This window comes from Micropterus salmoides, unplaced genomic scaffold, assembly GCF_014851395.1.
Source record: "Micropterus salmoides isolate LMB-PRFRI ecotype aquatic unplaced genomic scaffold, ASM1485139v1 Ms_hic_scaffold_6, whole genome shotgun sequence".
NCBI classification, from domain to species: domain Eukaryota; kingdom Metazoa; phylum Chordata; class Actinopteri; order Centrarchiformes; family Centrarchidae; genus Micropterus; species Micropterus salmoides.
Window position 1 is genome coordinate 10,238,407 of NW_024044348.1, and position 27,297 is coordinate 10,265,703.

At 38.7% G+C, this 27,297-nt stretch overlaps 1 protein-coding gene across 3 annotated transcripts in view; it reads right to left on the bottom strand.

The window, feature by feature from the left end:
* znf609b (zinc finger protein 609b) overlaps positions 1-27,297 on the bottom strand; it is an 84,782-nt gene that overhangs the window by 45,988 nt on the left and 11,497 nt on the right. For all 3 annotated transcript variants that reach the window (XM_038700910.1, XM_038700911.1, XM_038700909.1), the window contains exon 2: positions 8,494-9,377. In XM_038700910.1, the coding sequence (XP_038556838.1) occupies positions 8,494-9,249 (756 nt within the window). In that variant the 5' untranslated portion in view covers positions 9,250-9,377. The remainder of the gene's footprint in view (positions 1-8,493; positions 9,378-27,297) is intronic.

Consider the following 27,297-nt stretch of genomic DNA (forward strand, 5'->3'; position numbering starts at 1 on the left):
AGTGCACACTGAATAGACCCATGGTTTATTATTAGACCATGGTCCAACCACACAACCAGTACAGTTTTAAATAGAAAAAAAAAACACAACTAGTGCAATGAAAGTCTTAATATTCGGCTCCCTTTCCCTCGCTTGTTTTTTCCTTCTTCTTCTGGTTTGTTTCCTTTCTGTTCTCCCCTCCCTAGCTCTCTTGCTACTCACGCATTGAGAGGCGAAATGAGGCACACTGGAAATGTGCAGGCTGACAATGGAAGACAGCTGCTCTTGCTGCATAAGTCTTTCATGAGCTGAATTAGTTGTACAAGCCTTTGCTCCCTTCCCCCCACGCATGCCTCCCTCATAGCAAGCTGATCCAGACACAGCAACACACCTCGTGGAAAGCTTAGGAGAGAGAAAGATGGCGAGGAAAAGACAAAGCATGACAAGGGCTTTGTTTGACAGATCTGTGATTGCTTTTTGCAAAAGTAGCCCAACATGTTTTGTGTCCCTGTGGAAAACCATCATATACATTCTTAATGTGTTATAATATGTTGTTCTTGTTAAGAACAGAAGGTAAAATGAAGTTTGAAATGATACTGATAAAATAAACTACCACCAAGTTTTAAGGGGCTGAATGCTAGAAGCTTTTACAGACTCCAATTTCCCCCCCCATTATATTCTGAAGCTCAAATATTTTTGATTGTAAAAATTGAAGACAAAAAGGTATTTAATCTCTCTACACTTCAAACTAAATTATAACATCTAAACTGAGAAAACCATAAAAAATTACTCTTCAGATATCGAGCTCTATAAAAAGAACACACAAAAACAATGACACTGGTAAATCACATTTTATGTTACAAAATACAAAAGAACTAGGTTTTAAATTATGACCATGAAAACCAAATGAAAGCAAAATACTTGAAAGTGGGAGGCACACAGTTTTACTACTCATAATAATTTATTTAATAACCAAGCTATTCTAATGAAGGAGCAGCAATATGGCACTCACACTCCCAGCATGGAGTCTCAAGGATTATATGCACCTTGATTAGATTTGGGGAAATTGCCAGGTATGATTTAAAAACACTACTGTGTTGATTAAAACCTTTAATTAATGTCTTTTAAGGAAAACATTTGTTACAAGATAGACATTACCATTTTTGAATAGGACCATGAATCAACTATATAGATATAATATATATACATGCCCCCCAGGTCAATACACAATGCAACAGTAAGTGATCATACAACTGAATGGGTTGTGAGAATTTCAAGGGGAAAAACTGAAAAGACGAAAAAGGGGCTAAATTGCCAGTAAGGCTCTCATTGCAGAATTTGATCCTCTCACTACTAAGACCAGCTGCACTCATTCCAACCACAACTCTAAGTTTTCATTATTCCAGGTTTCACTGGCGGTAAAAGCAAGCTTACTTTATACTCGATATCAAAAAGTGAGAACAAATCCCAAAAGCCTTCAGGAAATAGAGAGATGGGACACAAATCAAGCTAAACATCCACTAAGGTCAAGGTGGCTACAGGCAGTGTTTACAGCTAGAAAGACCTGGTTCCAGTATTAAATATTTCCAAGCAAAAAGGCTGTGGTGCCTCTCGACAAGGATTTCCTGAGCAACAAGACTATAAACTTTGTCGGCCACAGCATTCTCCTTATAAATATCTGAATCTGTGGTCTGCTGTGTGGGCTAAGGAATCTGGAATCATTGTGGCCTATGCTATAATTATTCTCTATTCTCTATATCTAGGGTTAAAGTTGAAGACTATTCTGCACAGCAATGTGAATCTGAACATGTAGGTAATTATAATAGGTTCTTGACTGCAACTGAGTGAAGCATAGGTGCAAAAATACTGGACTATGCCCCACGGACACACTAACAAACGCCTATTAGTGATGGTCTTTCAAGGTCCAGCAATGTACAAAATGTAAGCATGGCAAATACTGGAAATATGGCATCGGCATATTTGACTCATTATCGTCAGTGATTGGTTTTCCTCTGATAAAAGAAGACAGACAACAAGCGCAAACAAGCAGGATGCAAACAAAACTGATATGACTTAAATTTTGCATTTAGCATTTTGGGTTGGCAAATGATGAGAGCCAACTTGTATTTGAAGCTGTGTAAGTTTTATGGCAGCCTGAGTTAGAGACAGAGATATATTTATCGATATAGGCTTGTCATGATTAATAATCCAGACTTATCTTACAATATATGGACATGACCTTGATCATTTTTGCTGACCTCAATGTTGCCTATTGTGTTTACATAAGAATGAACATTGCAGCATTTCAACCAGTAGCGCTGCCTCTTTCCTCTCATCTGCTCTTTGCGTCGGAGGCGCACACACAGAGCAGATGGCGACAGGTCAAGATAACTTACTCAAGGATATTAGGTGTTTTTTTTTCCTTGAAGAACTCCAGCCAGAAAGTCTATAAAAGGCTGCCGCAGCTGATCCTGGCCATTCTGCACTGATGCTCTGCTTAGCGGAGAATATGCGGTGAGTCTGTTTTTGATGGAAGCCGTGTCAAACAGCACAGAGCAGATGAACCAGGCAGGAAGTCAGACACGGCATAGAGAATCATGTCAATTTTCTAAAAAGAAAAAAAATGCCCTGTACAGACTCTTGTTTTTATTGTACATCAATAACACACAATTAAAACAAACAAAAAAATAGAAACCATTTAACGACGTAGCCAACTTAACCATGGTAGGAACACAAATGACCAAATCAACAAAGTCGAAACAAGTCAGCAGAATCAGGAAAGCAAAACGCTCTGCTTCTGAAATGCTCTCTGTGGATTTTATTGGTTTGTTTTATTTATTTAGGATATTTCATTTTTTTGGTTTGAATATTCTTAAGAATAAAAAATTCAGTTGCTCTAATTTCGTTTATTGCAATTATTCCTGGGATAATATATCATCCAACGAAAGTAGTTGTGACAGGCCTAAGATATATTTAGACTAGGGCTGGACGATATGGCCAAAAATGTTATCAAGATAAAAAGGTTCATATCTTTCGATATCGATAATTATCACGATAAGTATAAAATCGTTATTTCTTTCAAGTTTACAGGCTGATTATTGCACCTGAGTGAAAGTTGAAGAAACCTGATGGTTAATCGTGGTTTAACCTCTTCTTTATGGTCAGAACATGACACTTGAAGCCAAACAGTGGATCACTTCACAAATCTGAGGTAGAACATTCAAAACAATTATCATAAAATCTTTGTCAACAAATATGCAGGAGTAAATTTAAGTAAAAGCTTTTTTCACTCATTTTTTCTCTCAACAAAATAAACATCTTAATATAAAAATTAAGTCGTGTATGATTCAAGTGAATACAATCAAACATTTATTGAATATTGTTATGTTATTTAAAAAAAATAATTTAAGATAATTACTGTTATTTTTTTTATTGTCCTAATTTACATAAAGGCTAGATAGATATCTCTCTATATAAAAATGTATGTATACGACCTATCTGGGACATGGATGTTACATTGAAAATCTAAACACTTTTCTGTATCCATTCTAATACCTGTTCAGTGATTTAAAAACAACTTATTTATTTGTTGAACTTGTATGTGTAATCTTATGTTTTGTTTTGCCTACAAGCTCAAACCAGTTGATATTTCTGTGAAGGCAGCTGCTACTGGCAGACGTGAAAAACAATTAGTGTCAAATGTTTTCTTCATGTAGCAGTAAGGGACTCCCCAAGGGTGAATGCTTCAAACAGGCAGAGGCAGCAATGCAGAAATCAGCAGTCAAGTAGCACTGGGAGATAATTCAACACTATAACCTTCAATGGAATTAGTTATTTGTTTAAAACTCTTGTGTTTTATGATTCAAATGTGATTCCAAACGGGCTGTGGTTAAAAACTGTGATCAGTAAATTGAATTGAGATCATTTTGAATTGAATTGAGAGAAATTTGATGTTTTTTAATCCCGCTGTTAAATTATTTCTGTTAATAAAGCAACAACTCTGCTTATGTCTACAGAATTAGCTTTACCCGAACATTGACAGGTAAGCCAACAGCCTCACTTTGTAGAGAGCTTCTTGGTGTACTTTACTCCCCTTCATAAGCCAAGTCACAGTCTCTCTTCTGTTCCAGAGCCTTTAAAAGCCCTGGCACTACTTAAAAGGAATGAGCTGTAACACAATAGCAACAGTCAGTCAGGCACAGGCAAAGAGAAAGAGCTCAAGCTAGCTCTGATGAGATCCCGCCACTCCCAGAGCCGGACATCAGCAGCAATGCAGAGCTGTGGCTGTGCTTTTTCATTCAAGTGGAGCCTTTCCTTTCTCTCCCCCCTTTTCAAAGTAACATTGCCAATGTAATTTTCCATGAGAGCTGTTCCATTTATCAAGGCCAGCGGCACATCGAGGCAGCTGACGAATGCCTTACTCCACTAGATTTGTATAATGAGAAGTGGGAGAGTGAGACACACTCGAAACTGGTTAGCACTTGTACGAAGGAAGTAGAGATGATTTATTCAGCATCTGAGAGTCAGGACACAGACAATGTAGCCACGCTATTACACCTCTAGCATGAAGAACAAGATTGCTGTTGAGACACACACTGATTAATGTTTGAATTACACTGAACATAGGACAGCTAGTTCTTTTAAATGAACAGCCAAGTTGTAATGAGGCTGACAGATTTCCAAATCTACTTCTTAGATAATGCTGTTTTGTTGTATTATTAAATGTACACACACACAGCAATTGAAGTTGTATAGGATATGAAATTCCTGTCACATCATTGGGGACATGGTAAGAAATTAATGAACGATGTATAGATTAAAAATTCTCTAAATATACATTTCACAAGCCAGAATAAATATATAGAGCACTTCAACCCCTAGAAAGGCGCAACATCACATAACTAAGTGGAAGTCCCTGATCCTGCCACAGGGCACTGATAGGAAGCTGTGAGTCAGGTCAGTAGCCATTTTTCCCCTGTAAGATTCAGTATCAATTTCACAGTTTGTGCAGGCTGCCAAAAAGACCCAGCCTGTGGACACTCAATGCAAGCTACTGTGGCTAGTGTGAGATGAAGAAATGGGATTGTACATCTGTGACAAACAAAAAAGAAAAGTTCAAGTGAAATGCTCATTCCCGGTATGGGGATTATGTTTCTGGCTGATGTTATGGTGGAGTTCAGGATGGGATGTCACAGTCAGAACAAGACTGTATGAGACTGATGCAATTCTGTCAGTCCACATGGCTGCGAAACTTAGTTCTGTCATTTGTAGCAGCCTCTTACTTTTACTGCTGCCAATGGGAATATCTGTACCAGTGTGGTTTCAGTTCGAAGGGTACGTGAAATATAGTATGTATGCTAGCTAATTGTAACCAATGTAAATTTTAAGAACTACTTTACAAAAGTACCGGTAATTTGGGGGGTGGGGCTTGCCTTGTAGTGAATTTCTGAATGGGCGAGTAGACTTTTAAACCAGCCTATGTCAGCTAGTTAATTTGCCTAATTTTCTTAAGACCACGGTGGAAAGGCACACAGTGGGCTGAAGTAACCTTTTAGTTCCTTGAAAAGAGATCTGGGGACTTAGAAATCCCAGGTACTTTTGGTTGAAACGCGGCTTAAGTGACTTTGAACGTGGCTTGGCTGTTGGTGCCAGACGGGCTGGTCTCAGTATTAAACTGGGGGGGGGGGGGGGGGGAGTGAGTGGCAGTTGTGTGGACGGAAATGCCTTGTTGATGTCAGAGGACAATGGGCAGACTGGTTTGAGATGACAGGAAAGCAACAGTAACTTAAATAACCACTCGTTACAACGAAGGTATGCAGAATAACATCTCTGAACGCACAATATTTTCTTGGCACACTTTGGTGCCCTTAGTACCAAATGAGAATCGTTTAAACAAGACAGCCTACCTGAGTACAGTTGCTGACCATGTCCATCCCTTTATGACCAGTGTACCCATCTTCTGATGGCTACTTCCAGCAGAATAATACACCACGTCACAAAGCTCAAATCATCTCAAACTGGTTTCTAAAACATTACAATGACTTCACTGTACTCCAATGGCCTCCACAGTCAGCAGATCTCAATCCAATAGAGCACCTAGGGTGGGGTGGTGATGGCGCATAGATAAGATGCTTGCTTTTGGTGTGGGACACCTGGGTTCGATTCCCACTGTGAGACATCCACCGTTGTGTCCCTGAGCAAGACACTTAACCACCCCAATTACCCCAATATAGCAATTGTAAGTCGCTTTGGATAAAAGCATCAGCTAAATGATAAATGTAATGTAAATCTCCTTTGGGATATAGTGGAACGGGAGATTCATCATAGAATCTGGAACTTTGTTTTTCCAAACACCTTGTTGACGGTATGCCACGAAGAATATAGCAGTCCTAAAGGCAAAAGGGGATCCAACCTGTTACTAGCAAGGTGTACCTAATAAAGTTGCCAGTGAGTGTATATTCTGACTATTATGCCCCAAAACACCAACATCAAATTCCTTGTATGTGAAAACTTGCTTGGCAATAAACCAGTTTCTGATTCTGGTGAGCAACTTTCAATGAAGGATGGTGTTCTTAAAACACGGCACCATCTATTCATCACATCTCATTTTCTCTTAACCTTGCTAGTTCCAAAAAATTACAAGACTGTGGTCATTCAAATGTGTATGACTAGGTATCATCAACCTCATTGGTGTCCACACTAGGTTAGGATCCATCCTTACCATTTCCTTTGCTCTGCCCCTCCTCCTTACATGATAAAACAGTTTCTGGCTTCTCTGCGTCGAGGATCACGGACTTGCAACGTCCAAATGACACGTAATTTTTATATATGGAGATATTTCCTCTGGTTTGTTGTGGTTTGTAGAAAATGCCCTTTTTAAATGCATGTTGAACAAATCCATTAACTAGGATTGCCAACCTAACAACACCTCTTCAAGCCGAAGTTAATGTGTGCAGCAATATAATTACATTCTTTTTTTCCCATCACGCTTTCAAGGACACCTTTAACCAGCTAGCTATTTGAAAGCAGTTGTGACCTCTCTTCTTTATTTAGTGCTGTCAACCAATTCATGTGGTTCTCCCTCAAAAGCTTTTTCATCCTAAATACATTATGATTACAAAGACTTTCATGAAATGTCCTTTCATAGCAGCCGGCCCAAGGAGACTCTACAGCTAGTGTTCATGACTGGGTGTCCTGGATTTAAGGAATCAAACAGGCTTCCTCACAGCCCTTCCCCCCGATGCCACTTTCAGAGCAGCAGGAAAAAAAGACGAAGGCGTGCTTTGCACCAGCTCCCTCCCCCACACACTGCTCCACCAGGCATTGCTGGGGCTTGTGGGATTAAGAATGGAACACGATGACAGACAAAAACAGTCCTCAGCACCTCCCTGCTCTGCTGTCTTTTATACTGCCAGAGCATGAAAAGGCTGCTATGAGGAATACAATAGACACAGTGATAGATCAACTCTATGAGAGAATAAGATAAGTGTGGGTGAATAGCTACACAAATCTTTATATTGTTCTTGTAAGATAATGTCAGCGTTGAAAATGTGTGATGAAAAAAAAAAAGTGGAACACGATGTGAAATTTACTTCACAGGCATAATGTGATGTATATGGCTGACAATGTCTATTATATTCTTGTCTGGGAGTAGTTCTTCATGTACAGTACATTTCACAGTTGTTTGCAACTAATGTTGGCTCTTATTCATTTTTGTATCACATGAAGGCACTTATGCATCCTTTTAAAATGAATCGTCAATAAGGGGAAAAACAACACCACTGTGTGGGCCATTTCCTGTGGCTGGTCTCAGCATCATATTCGTTGTCAAGGGTGCCCTTATATTCACCGTGTGGTAATAAAAAAAGAGAGAACCACAGTAGGTCTTTTTATGCATCACATGTCAGGCAGCTTCAGGGAATACATTGCATCTCCAAGCCCGCTGTAAGTGACAAGCTACCACAAAGCACTAGAAGCCCTACAGTGTCTGGGTCCCATTGTGTCCTATTGTATTAATTCATAACATCATAATTAAAAAGTAATAAAAGGCCGTATTGTTTCAAAGATACTTTTCCCAGACACATGAAACTGCACAGTTATTTGTAGCTGGATTTTGGAACAGATAACAGATTTGTTGTAAACACATTTCAACAACTGTGCTTGTTCAACACTAGGAGTCCAGGGCACAATCAACTTTTACAGCACTTACAAAAAAACCCCTCTAAAATACACTAGCAGGCTAGCTAGTATAGCTTCTTCTAGAGCTTGACTTTCTATGTAGAACAATATTTGTATGTAGCTACGTTTGTTGTAAGAAGCTAATTGGCAAATGTACAAATATATTTAAGGCTGCATATTATCTTGATCAGCAGTAACTTTACAAACATTAATGTGTTGCAATATAAGCCTGCCAGCTGAAAACTGCCAATGTGCCCAATAAAACAATAACCTAATAACAATAACACAACATACAAACTAATGCAGCATCAAAAGAGAGTAAACTAAACAACTCACCTTTTCATTTTTTACCTTCTTCAATGTCTTGCATTCACTATTACCATTTTCCACCTCCTCTGGTTCAGTTTTTGTGTTCAATGCTGGTACTATCCCAACAGGTTCAAGTGCAATATTCCCCATTTGATTGGCTTCAGCCAAGTCTGTTGATTGTGTGTTCTCAAAAGACGTATTACGACTATTCCCCAAAGCAACTTGGGCTTGAGACACAACATCCTTCTCCGTAGCAGCTATTGCCAAGACTGCGGCTCCATCTGTTTTGTCCTTCTTACTTTTCCCACTAGCCCCTTCTTTCTCTTTTTTACCACTCAGAACACCTCTGGAAGCTTTGCCCCCCTTTTCCATGTTCTTCCCAGAGGTGGAATTGTTGCCAGCAGCTCCTGCACTTGCTGCTGTGCCTGTTGGCTCTTGAGTCCGTCCTGTAGTTTCTTTTTTGCCCCCATCTCCTGCTGAAACTTTGCTACTATTGTCTTTAGAGTTCTTACTGCGCTTGTATTTGGATTTGCTTTCCTTGCCTTGAGAGCCAGACACTGGACTAACAAACCTGATGTTGTCAGGCAACGCTGCCACTGCACTGGGTGGTGCCGCCATGCCGTCCTTGGTGCCAGACATCTCAAGTTTGTCCTTCTCTAAGTCAGCGTCAAGGTCGATAATCAGATTTCCAACACCGATATCCCACTCATCCCCGCTATCATAAGTGTCCACCGCATTAGAGTCCACACCTTTCCCGCCTGCAGTGCCACCACTTAGGGACATTTTAGTGCCAACGGCCCAGGATTGCCTCAGTGAGGTCCGACACCCTCTCAGACGGTTGGGACTCAGGGGCAAGGGTTAGAGAATCCTCACGGTCTACTCGTTCCTGTCCCATTTATCCACATTTTACCCTGGAAATAAGAAAAGAGTTATATTAGTTTAATAATTCTGACATATAAATAATATTACTGCCATCACGGAACAAAGCATTTCATTGGCTACACAACAAAAAACTCATTTGATCATGAGCCAGTAATTCTCTGGTGATCACTGCACAAACCACTATGGTAATACCCACTGGTGTCACAGCACTGCTCCGAAACCCTCTCTTCATAATCACTTCCCACTGTCGTCATGGCAACCATGGGAAATGTGGCTTAAATCCTGCTTTGACAGCCAAGGTGGCCCCACTGTTCTGAATGACTGGGTCTCTTTTCACAAGGCACTGCTGATAGTGTCACCGCTGATAAATAAGGAGTAGCTGGCCTCACACACCCCCACACGGTTTATGGAGCCATGCCTTTTCAACTCCAGAACACAATGGTAATCTTGCATTAACAGGAGGAGCTTAAAAGCATGAATGAACCAGTGTATGCCTCGGGAGAATATCAGTTAGTTGTATTTACTTGCACAATAAAGCCAAAAAGGTCACATAGATGTGTCATATCTTTCAGCAAATAAATTCCCTTTTGTTTCATGATTGCAACAGCTTTCTTTGTAAAAAAAAAAAAAAAAAAAGTGATGGTGATTGATTGTAAAGAACAGGAAAAATGCAAGCATCAATGTGAACATCAGCTTGTCTGTGTGTTTGTTGTGAGTGGCTGTGAAAAGAGGTTTCTTTTACACCTTTAATATGTTTAGTTATACACTAGGGAATTCTTACTGTAAAGCACACAGCATAACTTATCAAGCCATAGCTTATTGTGCACCATACATTATATGTTTTAAATAGCTTCCTGTACAAATAAACATTGCTGACACTGTAAACCAGTGAGATGATTAAGTATTCACAGTAAAACTCAAGACTGTTAAATCCACTCGATGTACTTGATATTCCTATTGGTTCTGGAAAAAGGTATTGGTGCAGATTCTAAGTCTTAAATTAAGAATCTGCTGTACTTTCAGAAAAAACTTGTAATTGAACATGAGGATGAACCGGTACCAGAAAGAGTCCACTTTCTGAAAGCCTTACACTTATAGTCCCCCGAGACCTCACTACATGTAGGTAAATAATTGACACTCACATCTGTACTTCTCATCTGCCCTTGCAATAAAGAACGTGAAGGATAAGGAAGCCTGAGCACAGAAGACTGTTGAGTGGTGGTGAGAGTGATGAGATCAATATAGTGCCTCAAAGAGACATGACTTCTGATGATTCTCTTTGTGCTGCAGAGACCTGACTGACAAAATACTTAACAGTACACAGTGGATCCCTAGAAAGATCTTCCTAATGAAATTATTAACATTAATTTTATGTTTTGCTGCTCAAGTAATGAATCCTAAAGTTTCTAGTGGATATCTGAAATTGTTTTTAGCTTGACTTGCAGACATTTGCTGATAAATGTATCAATATTCAGGCCACAGCATTTTAAACTCACCATAATTTGCTATTTCAACAACGCATTATCAAAAATCTCTAGTAAAAATGCTTTAATTCAAATTGCATCCTTGATTAGAGCCCACAAGCAACTTAACACAGAAAGAAATTAAATTCCCTCTTTTACTAATTAATTGGTAAACTAAATTGCTCTGACACTTTTCCACACATTTCTCTAACAGTAAAGACAATGAAATAAGTGAACTGAAGAACTGATAAAAACATTAGGAACACGCACATTTTATTATTAGTTGTTGAAATATCAAGCTCAACTTGACTGTGGCAAGCTTGACTTCTACTTCATTTATTAGACTTTTCTTTAAAAATTACAAATAGCAGACCTGCACAGCATTTAAACCACAAACTCTGAAATTATTACATATTTGCTTCACATCCTCAGACTATTAGCCTTGTGTTAATACAGCTCATCCTGATGGGCTTATCAAGTCAAATCCTGAAGCTTCCCCAATAACTATGACAGCATCCAAAGAGATTGTATGAGGACATCAGCATATTTTCTGCTTCATTACTGTTGGTAGTGCAATCAAATTAATATCTCTATAATGGAAAAGCTCTGAGAAATATTCCATACACCCATTGCCCAGTAATGAACACCGCTTTCCAGACACCGTTCACAAGCCCTGCTTTATCTTCCTCAAGAAATAAAGTCTAAGAGATGTAAAATACAACATATTACAACGGTTACGGCACACTCGCTCATTAGTCTTTAAAGCTGGATTGTGGCCACTGGCTGACAGAAAAACAGTTATTTTGCACCATCTACCATTACTCAGCTCTCATTAAAGCAACAGTGCAAAATGGCAGCTGGATCCCACAACGCACAGAGCTCATGCTGATTCACTTAAGGGGCCATTTATATCACCCCCAGCAGTGACAGAGGTAAAAGTGTTGAACAATCATTTGATCAACGTGCTTGCATATTCCTCACAGATGGCTCTCCAAAGGAACAACAGACAGTGGCAGGTTTCTGGAGGGTGGAGAGATGCAGCTGTCCCTGTTTGACTGGGTAAACAGTTGTGAGGTCTAATTTGTCCAACACCTCCACAAAAGAGAGGTTGTAACTCTATCGGCAGTTGACCTACTGTACTGCCCTTAGCTGGAACTGCAGCACAAGCCCTTTTGAAAAAGCCCCACTGAGGAAATGTCCCAGCGAGTGCCCCGTTGAGCGAAAGGCATGCAGGCTGTGCAACTCCCAGAGTGCCTGTCCTTTTTTTCACAGATCCAGTTTCATTCAGCAATCTATCATAGAGGCCACATAAGCTGCAATGAAAGTGCAGAAAAAGTCGAGTGAAAGCGATTTCTGGTCGATTGACCGTGGAACACATCAGACCTGGGAGTCTTCTACATGTGACTGTTAGAAACACCATCTGTGCATGAAACAGAAATTAGAGTATGAAGTGCATCTATATGCAGTGTGGATCCAGAAGGGGTGCAAAAGAAATGTGGAAAATATTTTTATAAAAATAATTTCTTTTTTCCTTTTAAAAATGCTAAAACATCACTGTGCCGTTTTTAGCGAAAGACAAACAATGCAGGCAATTCTCTAAAAAGCAGAATTCACCAATTACACGTTTTTTTCTACAGCAAAAATAGCAGCATGTGATGGATAACACATGTTTTAAGTCCTGTACGTCAGAAAGCAGAATAGGTAATTATAGTTTGAAATGCAAAGATAAAAAAAAAAAAAAGGTATAAATGAGATGTACCCTCAAATTAGGCATGTGTCAACATGAAGTTTTAACAGAATGATTATCTAGGCCAGAGTAATCTCAGTAGGTGATATTATCACAATAACTGAGGTAAGATGAAAACAGTACTAAAAACATAGCTACCTCAATGAGAGAATCACTGTCTTATTCCATTTTAAAAGTGTTTTAAAGAAATACCTTAATTTAGAATAATGAATGTCACAAGCATTGCTTTTTTTTCCATATATGTGGTCACAATGATCAATGTCTTATCTTTGTTCCCAATGCTCCAAATCTCATTAAGGGCTGAAGGATGCTTTTAGAAAGTGACTTTAAATTGTCTTACAGATGCAGGGAGGAGTATCGTTTGTTGTAGCTCACAGAGGAGATTTTAAAAACACCTCCACAATCTCAAGTACATGCCCTGCATAGCTGTGGCTCTGTGTATTCAAACAAGCGCTGACTGGTTGAATAGTGAGGGATATCCAGGAGCACTGGGGTTGAGTCTACTCCCCACACATAACTAAAATAATAAACCAAATGGTGAAAGCAAACAGTTGGTTTGTTAATTTCTGTATATTTTGTATTCTTGTAAATTGAGAATGTTTGGATTTGTTAAATTCAGTCATACAAAATCAAACACTTAAGATATATTTTGTCTGTAATTGTTTTCCTTTAGACTAAATGACTATCACCCAATAGATTATTTAATAAAAAATGTTAAATGCAGTCCTACTCATACCTAAACAACCCAGTACTCTATAGTAGACATTTTCCAACCAAGACGGACCTTTTGTGATAACGTGAGAGGATTGTTTTTCTTAGCTGTACAAAATCTCCCATAAGACTCAACCATCACTTCCTATTAAAAAGGAAACACTTAAAGCACCTGTTTAGCACCACATAAGAACAAGATCAGTGCATACTTGCCAAGATAAAACACACAGTGTCCATCTGACAGGCCTTCTGTATACAAGTCACTCAGAATGCAACCAGTGTGACTTTTTTAGCAGGTTAAAAAGCAACTCTGGCACAAACATAAGCAGGAAAAAAACTTGAATTGAAAATGTCCAGCATTGGACATCCTTTTCTCTGCAGGTCATTTAAAAGTCAGCTCCCCATCCAGAGAGTCCCACAGTAACCTCAGTCTAATTGGATTGTGTGCTTGAGCTGATTACTAAAATAGAAATTCACCCAGCCAATCCAGGTGATGGGAATCAGGAGTGAGTCAGCCAGCACCTTTATCAGTGAATATGTCAACAACAGTAAAGCATGACCTCAGCAAAGCTCATATAAAAACATAGGCATGCATTACAAAGAAGATTCTGCTGGTGGTCCCCATATTTTATGGAAACAGACATTTTTATCTTCAGAGCAAATCAATACGTTCTATTACCCCTAAAACTAAATGAGCTAACTTTAGTTTGACACTGAGTAAACACTCACAAGGTTTAATTTTTAATATTCCCATTACTGACTGAATTTTTTTTTTTTTTTTTTTTTTTATCCCTGACTGCAGCAGCTTCCTGCATCTCTTGGACTGGCAGCTGTATGACTTAAATCGACAGTAACCAAAGAAGTGTGAAATATGCTGTGTGACTGATTAGGCTTTAATGGCCAAGCTATGGTGTGATGCAGCGAAAAAACACCACACTGCCTCAAACTGTATCATTCTCCGTGGTAGAAATTAGATCCCGACCGATTTACCGTTTAGAAGATATTACTATAAAAAACAGTCGGATCCTTCCCTCGTGCCATGAGTGTTGCATAGTTTGCCCACAAGAGGGCGCTCTGCAGTAGTGTTAATAGTTGCCAGCCAAATTTAGTCTTAGTCCTGTGTCAAATGTCGTTGATAGTTATTGTCATATTTAGTCCACTGTATACTAATTTTGAATCAAGTTTTAGTTGACTATAACTCTGGGTATTTTAGTCTGATTTTAGTCAAAAGAAAATATAAATTATTTTAGTTTTAGTTTAACCATAATTTTAGTCTTTTCTAACTTATTAGTATAATTTTGATTAGCATTTTGGTCAATCTGCTCTAACCAAAATAGAGATATGATTCGAATGTTAGCTTTGTTCTCATTTTTGTTGCAAAAGGAGACATTACCTGATCTCAATTCCCAGGTGGTTAAGCCTTGATATGCCGCTTCAAGTTCATAGTGTTTTTTCCAAAAGTCTTATAACCACATTGCTTGCCGTCCAATATAATTAGGCACTCTGTTTTTTTGTCAGCCTCACTGTATTTGAAATGGGACGAAATATCTAAGCACCTCTTTCTCCCTAGCATGTTGTGCTCATCACCAGAGTTCGCATCCTCCACAGTACAGTAACTTTCCTCGCGCACCAGATGTCGCCCCGATCGGCCAGCATTCAAAGTGCGGGAAGAAAAAAACGCCACTGAACGAACACTGTTCAAGTGAAAATTTAGAGGGAGAAAATATGGCATGTAATATTTTGCCTCCTTATTTATAGATTTTATTTGTTTTTATTTTATGGATTACATTTTAATGTTGTCATTTTTCGTCAACAATATTGCATCTTAATATAGTCAATAATAGTGTAAAATAGTATAATAATGTCGCTGTCTCGTCTTCATCTCGTTTTAGTCAGGGAAAGAAAAAAGGTCGTTGACGAATATATTTCGTTTAGTTTCATCTGACGAAAGTAACACTACTCTGCAGCTCCTCTGTTAACAATACTGCTGCACCACAGAACAAAACATCAGCTGACTGCATTCTTCCAGAGCTACGGAGAGTAGCTCCTGGTAGGTCACACCTAGTGTTCCTGGTGAGTTGGTCTTTTGTCACGTTACGTCTCCTCTTACCATAACAGACTTCCTAACCCTCCCGTTTTTCACTGCCCTCTTCAGGTGCACAGCAGTGTGTTTAATGTTACGGTAACTATAGGTGAGTGGTGGTGACGCTGCTGACAAACGTGATTGTAGATTTATTGCTAAAACAGTTTTAGCAAATGGTCCTCTCATTCCTTAATTCATTACTTCTAAATATTCTTAAACATCACTTATAGCAGTTGATGCTGCCCGTTGCTAAATTAACCACAAAGCTAGTGCCATATTTGTTTATCAGTAGAGCAGCGCTAACGTTAATGAGCGGTTAAACTATATTGTTTAATATATTCTAAATATATCTGCAAGCCGCTTGTCTTACAGTCGCTACATCGGAAATGAGAGGGGACATGAGCTGAACAAGTAAGCCCATCTAATGCGGCTTCCAGCCAAACAAAGTGATCTAGCTGCTCTTTTGAATGTGCAACGTTAGTGTGAAATCTCAGTTTTTCGTTGTAGACCGTGATGTAGTATTAGAAACATGTGTCATAGACGACATGTTTTAGAGTGAGTTGGTGGTTATGTAATGGTTTCTCGTAGCTTTGGATAGAATTAACAGAGTGCTGGTAGTGGAACAAACTGGATGTGAATATGCTACATATGAGAAAGTAGTAATTGCGGCAGATTATATGTAAGGTAATAACTGTTTTAAGACAAATTATATAATTTTTGGCCTATTCAGGAGACCCCTGTTTACCATTAATATTATAGCAATGACATGAGATTTGATATGTGATGTTATTATTATTCCACAATGCTGCAGTCACACGCTATATTCAGTCATATCTCCCAACCCTAGTCCATGGTAGTTTTCCAGTAAAGAGGGTTAGGTACAGAAACAAAAATAAAGCCATCTGTCTCTTTCTTTTGATCACAAACAGTGACTGATGTACAGCAATTATCAGTTTCTTCCATGCTTTGTTAACGCTCATTTTTTTTACACTGCATTTGCTCTGGCATTGATAAATTAGTAACAGTTTACATGTTAAAACAACTTGTGTCCACACTAGTGCACTAATGCTACCTGAGTGTGTAAGAAAAGCCCAGTTTTTGGTGTAGAAATCAACAACTCACTGAGGACTAAAGGGCAAAACAGAGAAAAAAAAAAAGATACATGTTCAAAGCTAAAGAAGAATTTCATGGGACCTTCTTCTGGGACCTCTATTATATCACCTTTAAACACTATTTAAAAAATGTTAATGCTTTTCCATACACTAATAGTGCAGTTATGCCAAAAGCATACATGTTTATATTAACAAGATATAAACTGGCTGGCGTCCACAGGAAAGCACATCCTGGAGTCCACAGGAAAGCACATCCTGACTAATATTTGGTTGCTTTTACTAATGAAGACTTTATAATGAACAAAGACCTCTGCTGCTAGGTGGATGAGTGCTTCATGTAAATTATTTGTGCTTATTAGGGCTGGGCGATTCATCAATGTCGTCGACATTATCGATTACGTAAATACGCTGACTCGCATTATGTGCGTCGAAGCGTCGCTGCATCCGGTGTTAGCAGGGATTCCCAGACAAGCTCCAGGCTCAAGCTCTTTCTGTATTTCTTCATTGCCTTCATGTTAAAAGTAATTTCTGCCCCGCTGCTGTCATGGTAACATAACGTTACACCGTCTGTCATCTAATGTTCGGCCGTTTCATATTTTCTGTTTATTTAACGGCCACGTGTGAGCGAGAAAACAGCTGAATCTAATTACAGACAATCTGTGACTGTCTGTACAGTCTGAATCGTTTCAGTTGTTTTCTTTGCCCCACACTGATGCAGAAATACATTTGATTATCATACTGCAGTACTCCATTTTCAAATAAATCCATGTCAGAAAAATTGAACGTTTTAAAATAAAGTAGCCTTATCGATTAGACATGTTTTTGATATTAATTTTGGATAAATTGGTATGTTAATCGAGTAATAGGCAACATTTCTTTTTCTTTAGAATACACATTAGACGTTACATTAATCGACTAATTGAAAAAAATAATCGTTAGATTAATCAATTTGAAAAATCGTTATAGCAGATGAGCACGAGGGCTGTACATATTTGCTAAAAGGTAGTGAGCCTAGTAAGTGAGTTTGTATAGCACCTTTTAACAAGGTCATAACATGTTTTACGTAAGACATAAAATGCATTAAGATAAGATAGAAAAGGAACACAAGGCAAGACACAAGAAGTGTTAAATAAAAGATAAATATAAGCTAAAATAGAATAAGATTATTAATGATTAATCAGTAGAATAAAAATACATTGCAGCCACTGTCACCATCAGTCCGCTAGTTTCAATACTCGTTCAGTCACACAAAACTAGGTAAATGGTATCAGCAATCAACAACAGCGCAAATGTTTTGTATGACTGGCATTATTTGTTACATAGTACTCGTCTGAAGAGCCAGTAGGATCTAATGTCAAGTGCAGCAGAGGTGTTAAGCATCATGAATGAACATTACAACGTATAACACCCACACTTGTGTAGAGATCAGACTCAAATATCGGCTTACTATCTGATTAGTATAAGAACAAAAGTACAGAGTTGTGCCAGGCCAAATGGTGACCGGCGCCGAGCAGCATCAAGTGTTCCATTTTCTGCTGGTCACATTAAACATTACCACATGCTACGCTGGACGGTGTATTACGTCATGCGCACAGCGGCACAGACAGTAACCGACTAGTGGCCGCTTGAGCAGCTTGTTTCAAATAATTTACAAAGACAGAAATGCGGCGTCAGCAGCTGGTGCGGTGAGACAGAAGACAGTAGGGGGAAGATAAGGAGGCTGTGGGTTTGGCTAGCTGGCTATTTATCAGGTTCCTTTGGTTGAAACATATTCAACATTTCATAAAAATCGATGGGTTCGTCAATTTCACTTTTCATCAACTGATAGCCTGGATGGGGCGGGACATAAAAATGGTTTGACGTTATACAGTAACCTTTCAAATGTTGAACTCGTTCTGCACAGGATGTGCTCCTTCTAGCCTCTTCCTGAGAGCAACACTTACCCTTTTTCTGTTTTACTAAAGTTATTGTGTTAAAATTAAATTTAACACAAAAAATTATACTGTTCAGTAGTCTTGTTTACATTAGGTCTGGGTTGTGTGCTGCTGGTGTATCGTGAATCTGTCCCTGGTTCAAAAATTACACAAGCACCAACCACAGTGAAGTTTTTTGTGAAGAGTGATCAGTGTTTTAAAAGCTGTTTTCAATGTGTCAAATTTTCAAAACATCTGTTTCAATATTTTAAAAAGCTCTGACAAAATATTAAGTCCAATGCCGAGTGTCCAGATACCAGGTTCTTCACTTCCATAGTCCTCCAAAGGTTTCACACCATAGTTGAACATAAGGAGAATGAGCACACATATAGTATAATAAATATGTGTACAATAAATAGTAAATGTGCTCCTTGGGAAAAAGGTTAGTGTAGAGCCCTGCACACACACAGATACACACACAAGCATGCGCTAAATTATGTCGTAGGCGTGCAACTTCTACACCGTGACACAATGCTTGCAATTAGGCTATGTTAGAAGACGCGGACACTCTGGATATTTTACCAGCACGAAGAAGTTAAAGACACAGCAAACACAGCTGTTGGTGCCAATGTCATTCAGTACAGTACAGTCTGTACACTGCAAAAGCTGAGCTCTCAAAAACAAGGGAAAAAGCATTATAATGGGGGAAATATTACTTAAAATAAGCAAAATTTTCAGAACAAGAATATTTCACTTGCTACTTTAGGCCAAAAAAACTTGAAACAATTGAAATTCTCTAACATAAAAGCCGCCTAGTAAGAAGAAATATCTTGTCAGACAAAAAAACAAGTATATTTTGCCATCAATTAAGATAATTAATCTTGCTAAGATTTTAGTTTTTGCGGTGGAGCAAAAAAATAAAAAACAAAAAAACGGAAACGGGGATGAAAAAAATCAAAACGCCAGTTGTCTTTATAAAACTGCTGACAAGAGCAGACAGACAGATAGAGGGAGAGACCGCTGTCTGAAGGGAAAAGCACAGTGAGCAGATAAACACTAAAGTAAGGTAGCTAATTAAGGAGAATAAAAATGGTGAAATAAGAAATAACATAGGCTACCAGAAATAGGGTAATGTATTCTAAAGTTGTCTTTCAAACATTCGCTCTGTATCTCACTAAGGGTACGCCCCTCTGCATAGTCCTCAGAAGCCCAATACCAATATGCCAGCCCCACTGGCTGGCAGTTGTGACGACTGCATCAGGAGGAGGGACGTCGTCTCCCTTTAAAAAGGGATGATGCAGCATCATAAGGTCATGAAGAAAATTAAAGTTATTTCATATTCAGTGTTTTATAATACAGTTGAATGAACCCCAGTCAGAAGAGCAAATGCTAACAAAGATACTAATAAAAAGAATATATTTCAAATAAAGTTACAAAAATGTCTGTGTATGCTGTCAATTAGAGTTTTTAGAAAGAAACAAAACTGGAATTGGGCAGAATTGGAATCGGCAGGTTGGCACTTAAAAAAAAAAAAACTGTATCGGAATTGGCCAGGAAAAATGCAATCGGTGCATCTCTAAAATAAACCAGTTATACATTACAATCTAAAAATATTACAGACTGTCACACACTATTTAATAGTTCTGCCCTTTTGGCTCAATCCTACCCTATCCAGTCTGATTAACTGCAAGTCAAATCATTTCCATGATTCAGTGTATACTATACAGTGGGTCAGAGCAAAGAAATGTAATCATATTGTGTCCTTGAGAATTTCCAGCCTACCAACATCAGGCTCAAGGGTACAAACCTTTTCGCCACTTGCAGAGACACAAATCAAAACACAAGCAGCTGTGCAAGTAGAGACTCCACCTTCTGACTGTTTTGACTACACCATATGTTTTTTTGTGTAGACACTGTCACTAATCAATGTGACATCGTAAGTGCCCATCAAAAAACAGGCCAAACACACTACAATAATTCACACACAGCATTTGAAGAGACCAATTAAAAACAAATGTTATTAGACCAATTTATTTTTTAACACAGACAGATAACTGTATTAATCTGAAATCTGTGGGAAGGTTGTACAACATAAAGAAAGCGCTACTTGTAGTTACTAGTACTTACAAAAAGCCCTATAATTATGTTGTATACTTAAAGACCTTTTGAGATGCACTAGAAAAGCCACCAGTTTAAAAAATGAGAATGTGCAATTACAGATTAGTTGGCTAACTAAGCATTAACTACATCTTTGTGAAGTAAACTACTATGAAAGCAACATTAATCTTGTATATCATTAATCGAGCAATGTTTCTAGTAAGACAGCTTACACTCACTTTGATAGTGATATAAATAGATTAAATGAAAGAACAAAGACTTGCTGGCAGATGAAGTCAGTTTTGTGTGAATTCCAATCAAATTGAGCTAAATATCACAGTTGAATTATTAGTAGCAAACAAACATTTGGTTCTCATGAATCAAAGCCTAATCAAGTATATTTACCGTCCTTTTATGGTGGAAATGCTCGCCACAGTAAATTATGACAAATTGCTTGTCCTCTGTGAAATACCATTAGAAATTGCTTCATTTTCAGCAGTCTCAAAAGTATCCAATATTTGAAGAAATGAAAACTAAATAAATGCTAGTAAGACCATCATACTTAAGCTTAAATAGAGGGGTTCTGTCTGAACTGGGAATTCAAGCCAACTCTTAAGTACAAATAAATAATGAAATTGTGGCTTGTCTATGGCAACAGCTGATTCAGAGGATAAAAAGAACACACACATTGGCCAGAGTGCAAGGAAACCCCAATCTTAAAACCTTGACAAGGTGCCAGATTGATTTTTCCCGTGCTCAAGACTCGAGCAGGAATAAGAGCAGCTCCATTAACATGCTCAGCCATTCTACTCTGCCATGACTTCTGAATTACAAAAGCCAGTCACTACGATTCTCCAAACACTTCTCATTATCTCTGCTCACTTCACTCTATAATTAAGACACTCTGTCTCAATGCAAGTTGATATAGTAACAACAGCTGCAGCAGCATCTTCTGTGGCACACTTTTTCGTGTTTGTGAGCAATTGTAAAGTAGGCTCACTGAGTGCACGCTCTCTCTGTATATGAAATCTGTAATACTTTTTAAATAATACATCAGTTATAGTCATCTATATGGTGGAATGTGGTTAAGCACTAATATGGCACATTTACTGTTTGAGTAACTGCATAACACTGAGGTGTAACATGTTCACAATCACAATACCAGATGTTTCATCTATGCTGTAGTTTGAATGTTCAGAATGGAAGGAATTTCAGTTTTACAGTTTGTGACCAACTGCACAATAACAGCAGCAAATATGCTGTAAAAAGAGTCGGCCGATGTCTGCCAGATATTTGGCATGCTAGATATCTGGCAGACATCGGCGGTGTGTCAGAAATGTGTCGGGGAGCCACTGTGAAGCGTCGTCGTGTAGCTGACACATAACCGAGCAGCAAATCCGGCTAAAAATCGTGTAGCGTGAACTAGGCTTAAAGAGGCTATATGTAAGTTTGTGATTTTAATAAATCAAATTTTCATTGCCTTATTGTCAATGGGCACAAAACTCACTTAGAAATGAAGCACACGGCTGTTTTCTCCGTTGCTTACATCAGCCACTATTCTGCTTTTAATGTGAGGTCTCCAGGTTGGATTCAGCTCTGTGCGCGCTCCTGAGCCTCTCTCACACTACAGCAACAACTCAGCAGCTAACGACATGCAGTCCACTAACACCATAAAACAACCAGCTCACAGCAAAACACAGGCTACATGTAAGGACACAAAACAACAATAAAGGTTTATGTGCTGGCGCCCATCAGACCAAACAGGTTCAGATGATGTCGAGTAAGAACAAAGTGAGCATTAGTAAAGCTGGAGAAACACAGAAAGTCACGTTAGCTCGGCGGCTAACGCCTTATAACACGCTTATGTTATCCGGTGCGAAGTTATCGCTTTCCACATTAATTCACCAACTAACGCGACTCACATAACTATCCTGTGTACCACAGATATTATATGTCAATGTATCAAAGCCTGCAAGAAATGATGTAACAGTAAAAAGCAAATGTGGAACGATTTGTTTACTATCCTGTAGTGATGCAGCCAGCTAACGCTACATTAGCTCGGACCTGCCGCTGTTTGCTTCATAACGTTCAATTTAGATTTATTGCCTTTTACTGATACTCGGGTACACAGCTTCTCCACCTCTCAGTCCCTGTAACTAACATGGCCCACATAATATACAACCCAGAGGAAGAGCAATCCACTGACACTACAGTAAATTTACTTACTGCAGTCTTATTATTATAAAGTGTTACACAATCTCGTTATAATATTCAGCTCAGCTCACTATCCGTTTCGTTATCATCCAAAACATTTAGCTGTGCTGACACTGCTGAGCCTCCGGTGAAAGATACACAGATAATAAAGATAGTTACTGAAAGTAATATAATAATAATCCTTATTTTTAGAGCACTTTTCAAAAAAGTTACAAAGTGCTTTAACAAGTGTAAAGAATAATACAAAAAAACAAGATAAGAGCATGAAAAATTAATATAAAATTAGTTAAATAGAATAAAATAAAAGGGATAAAATAAAGTCAAATAAGATCGGGAAAGGCTCGCCTATAAAAGTATGTTTTAAGAAGGGACTTAAAAGAGTTCACTGACTCAGCCGACCTGATTTCCTCGGGCAGGCTGTTCCAGAGCCTCGGGGCCCTGACAGCAAACGCTCTGTCCCCTTTAGTTTTCAGTCGAGACTCTGGAACAGACAACAGACCTCTGCCCGAGGATCTCAAGGTACGTGCTGGTGCTTATGGGACTAAAAGGTCAGAAATATAACAAGGCGAGAGGCCATGAAGAGCTTTAAAAGTGATCAATAGAATTTTAAAGTCAATTCTAAAACATACTGGGAGCCAGTGTAATGAAGCTAAAATAGGAGTAATGTGGTCATATTTCTTTGTTCTGGTTAAAAGCCTGGCAGCTGAGTTCTGGACAGTCTGGAGTCGATCAATAGATTTTTGGGTTAAACAGGTGAAAAGGCTGTTGCAATAATCCAGGCGTGATGAGATGAAGGCGTCTCGGTGTCCTTAAAAGTTAACATAGATCGAATTTTTGCTATATTTCTAAGTTGATAAAAACATGATTGAACAAGCTTTGTGGTGTGCTGCTCGAAATTTAAATTACTATCAAACCAAACACCAAGGTTCTTTGCCACAGGCTTAATGTGATTTACTAGTAGCAGGCAAGCTAACTATGTAGCACGTCGGCTAAATGGAGTAAATGTAACGTTAACATGTAACGAGCGCATTGATTAGTTCAACCTGCATACAATTGCTGCAACATATTTAGCATATGAATTGAATAGATACTAATTCATATACTGGTTGATATTGACGATAAAGAGGCATCTACATGGACAGTGAGGCGTTGATGTGAGGGCTGTGGTAACAGTAGAGCTAGACTTTAAAACAGAATTGCTTAATAATTTTACTCCTAACATTAGTAGAAAAGGTCTACAGAAACACAAAACCAAGACAAAAAGAGAAGTGCAATATACATAAGGGGTTGCAAATGTCAAATATACTTCAGTGGCCAACTGCAGTAGTATGATACTTTCAATTTCAACATCCTAAATTGTTTAGAAAAAGGTTTTCAGGGTTTATGGTTTGAAAGCCTAGTGTAGAAGACAAAACAAAGCAGGGTAACTTAACCATTAACCAAGAAAATGAATTATTCAAAAGCAGGAAAAGTACCAGTGGAGATGAGAGAACACTTGAAGTGCTTTGTGTTGACAAGTACACCCCCTCCACTGCCAGATATTCTGAGTTGGTATAAATAACACCTCCAGTGGCCTGTACTACGAAGGGAGTTCAACCTACTCGGAGTTAACTCGGGGTTATCATGCAAACTCAGGGTTGACAAACTGACCGCCTACACTGGAGTTAAACGGTACTACGAAGGTGGATAAGATGTTGGTTAGTTGAGTCTGTGTTAACCCGGTGTTAACTTAATTGGAGTTGGTGTGCGTTTGCATAAAACGGGTGTGTTCGGCCGTGCAGGCAGAGTTTTTTCGCATTTCTCCAGAAGAATGCACATTGGTAGTGTCAGGAAATTATGAATGTAAAGACAAGTTAACGGCTAAATCTAATATCGTGGCGGATGACAAAGCCAGGGAGGCTTGTTGGCATCGCATTGAGTAAATTTGTAGCCTAATTATCTTCACAGTGGTCTTATTGCAGATTAAATCTCTATTATGTATTTTATGGGGTCTTCTTTTATGTGTAATATGATGTAAAGGTACAACTGCACATAAGGTCCATTGTAATAGAAAAAAAGGAGCCAGTAGAGGGGTAATCCTAATAATCCAAGAGAAAATTTAATTTAACCTAGCCTACAAGTAAAAAACTTGAATATTCACTGACATTATAGTCACACATTTGAGAGAAACTTCTTTGCAAGGCTGCAACATCGCACACACAGTAGTAGGCTATGCACACGCTTGAAAGTTATATTAAACTTTGCAATTGGATTTAGCAGTTAGGAAATACTCATGAGTTTAGCCCACAATCACTATCATGCACCTTAGAGATTTTGCCTTGGATTTGGAGTATTCAAAGAAAACTGAGTGATTTTTTTTTATGACATTAAATTTCCGATTTTTCCGAGTTTTTTCCTTCGTTTATTAACCCCGACCCTGGCTCCCTATTGTTTGGACACGTAAAATAATCTAAATATGTGAAAACACTTATAGACTACAGATGGGCTCCATCTACGAAACTATCCTGTTAATTCATTAAGATTCCTCTTTAAAATCACTGAGGCTGCAGGGCTTGCACTCTGAATGTAATGCTGTTGTGTTCAGAACTTCATTGCAACCGCAGTGGAGCAAATCAGGATGAAACATATGTTATGAAGTGGTGTGTATTTATGTCCTACTTCTCATCATCAACACTGAGTACAGATGTGGTGTGTAGTCAACGTGCAGGGTAACCTCATGTTAACCACGAACAAAACCTGCTCGGAGCAGTTTAGAGATGTGGAGTAAATTGCCATGGCAACAGACCTCAGGTAACACCTATCCACCTTTCGTAGTACGGGTTAACCGGGAAGTTACACCCGACGTCACTAAGTTACTCCTGAAGTTACCTGGATAAGCCAGTTACCCCGCTTTGTAGTACAGGTATTTCCCATTAGGCACTGCTTCAAAAGGTGTTTCGAACTCAACGACTGGTCACGACTGCCGTCAAAATAGTGTTCTTGCATGATGAGCAGACCAATAAAACGAACTGGCAGGAATTTTGTCTGAAAAGACCTGAAAAATCGTGCAGCAACCTGATATGAAAGTTAAAAAGTATAAGCAGATACATGCAAAACAAAACCAGTGGTAACAAACACGAAGTAGCAGCAACTTCCTGAATGATATCTGCTGTGTATTGTACAAAAACATGAAAAAAAGGTTAGTGTTACTTTGTTACACCAACTGTCAAATCCATTGTATTTTATGCAAAGTAAAGCACAACAAATCAAAATGCAAAAGGATAAATTGAATAGTTAGCAGTGGTAAGTATAGCAGGAAGGTAATTAACTTAATACCCAACCACTCTAGGAATTGAAAACACTACTGCAGAAATATTACAGTGATTTCTCAACAGGACTGTTGGGCCAGATGATAAAAATCACCAGCAGCATTTCTTGAATACTATATTAATTTTTATTGATATGTGTAGTCCGTGTAACTTAATATTTCCTGGTAAGCACACACACTCATCTCTTGCTCTCTCATTTTCATTTTTACTCATGCAAGATAACAGGACACGATCATTGCTGTTTAATGGGCATTTCCTTATCAGCGCCTCATTGGCTTTTTCCTGGGATGGTCTCAAATTTTAGTCAGTGAACTGTTTCATTTTATTTTATCAGTCTCAAGAATCAGCTGTGATGTTGGGGGCTGGGATGGTCAGTAAACTTGGTGAGCTCAAGTTCTTTCTCATTAAGGGATAATTAGTGTGACAGTCGTGCCTGACTGCCTTAAGTTAGCTTAACAAAAAAGTCACGATTATAAATGAATGGGAAGACACCACTAAGCTAAACCAATGATGCAGGTTTCCTGTTTCACTCTATATGCCAGAACTTGCCAGTGCTACCACAAGCACTTTGTTAAAGTGTTCGTTTCAGACATTATCAAAAGGCATGTGTATGCTAGTTTGCACTTAAAATTCCAATCGACAGAGGGGGAGCATGCAAAGATGAAGAAAGTATAAGATACCACTATACAAGTAACATGAGAAGAAGGGGGGAAGTTTAAACATGGGCAAAGCTTCTATTAAGGTTCTAAGGCCCCATCCACACTACTCCGTTTTAGTTTACAGACGGAGAATTAAAACCAATACAATCTCCGTCCAGCGTTTTAGAGTTCACACCCGTCTACATTAAAACGACAGAAAACGCACATCTAGTGGCCGTTCATGTACACTGGACATGCGCGTGCCTGTGTAAACATGAAGCAGATGGTCTCTGCTGTAGTTACAGAAGATTTGGCAAAAGAATAAAAAAAGGCAGACAAAGAATCAGACCAGATTTTTTTTTTCTTTTTTGCATGCACCAATAACGAGGTGGGACTGTTACTGAATGCAACACGGGAGTGTGGCAGCGGAACGACGACATGCACAGTACAAGTGTAGGCAGATAAGTGTTATTTGCATGGTACAGAATATTTTAATAAAAATACCAAATCAAAAAAACTGTCAGTAGCATCGTGTTTCTGCTTTGCATGACTTATGATACCCAATCAGAGAGCCAAGTGTGAGCGTCTGCGTCACTGTTTCTAAAGTCCTCCTTTTTTGCCCATCCCCACTAAAACGTCCTGCGGAGTTTTGAACTACAAAAC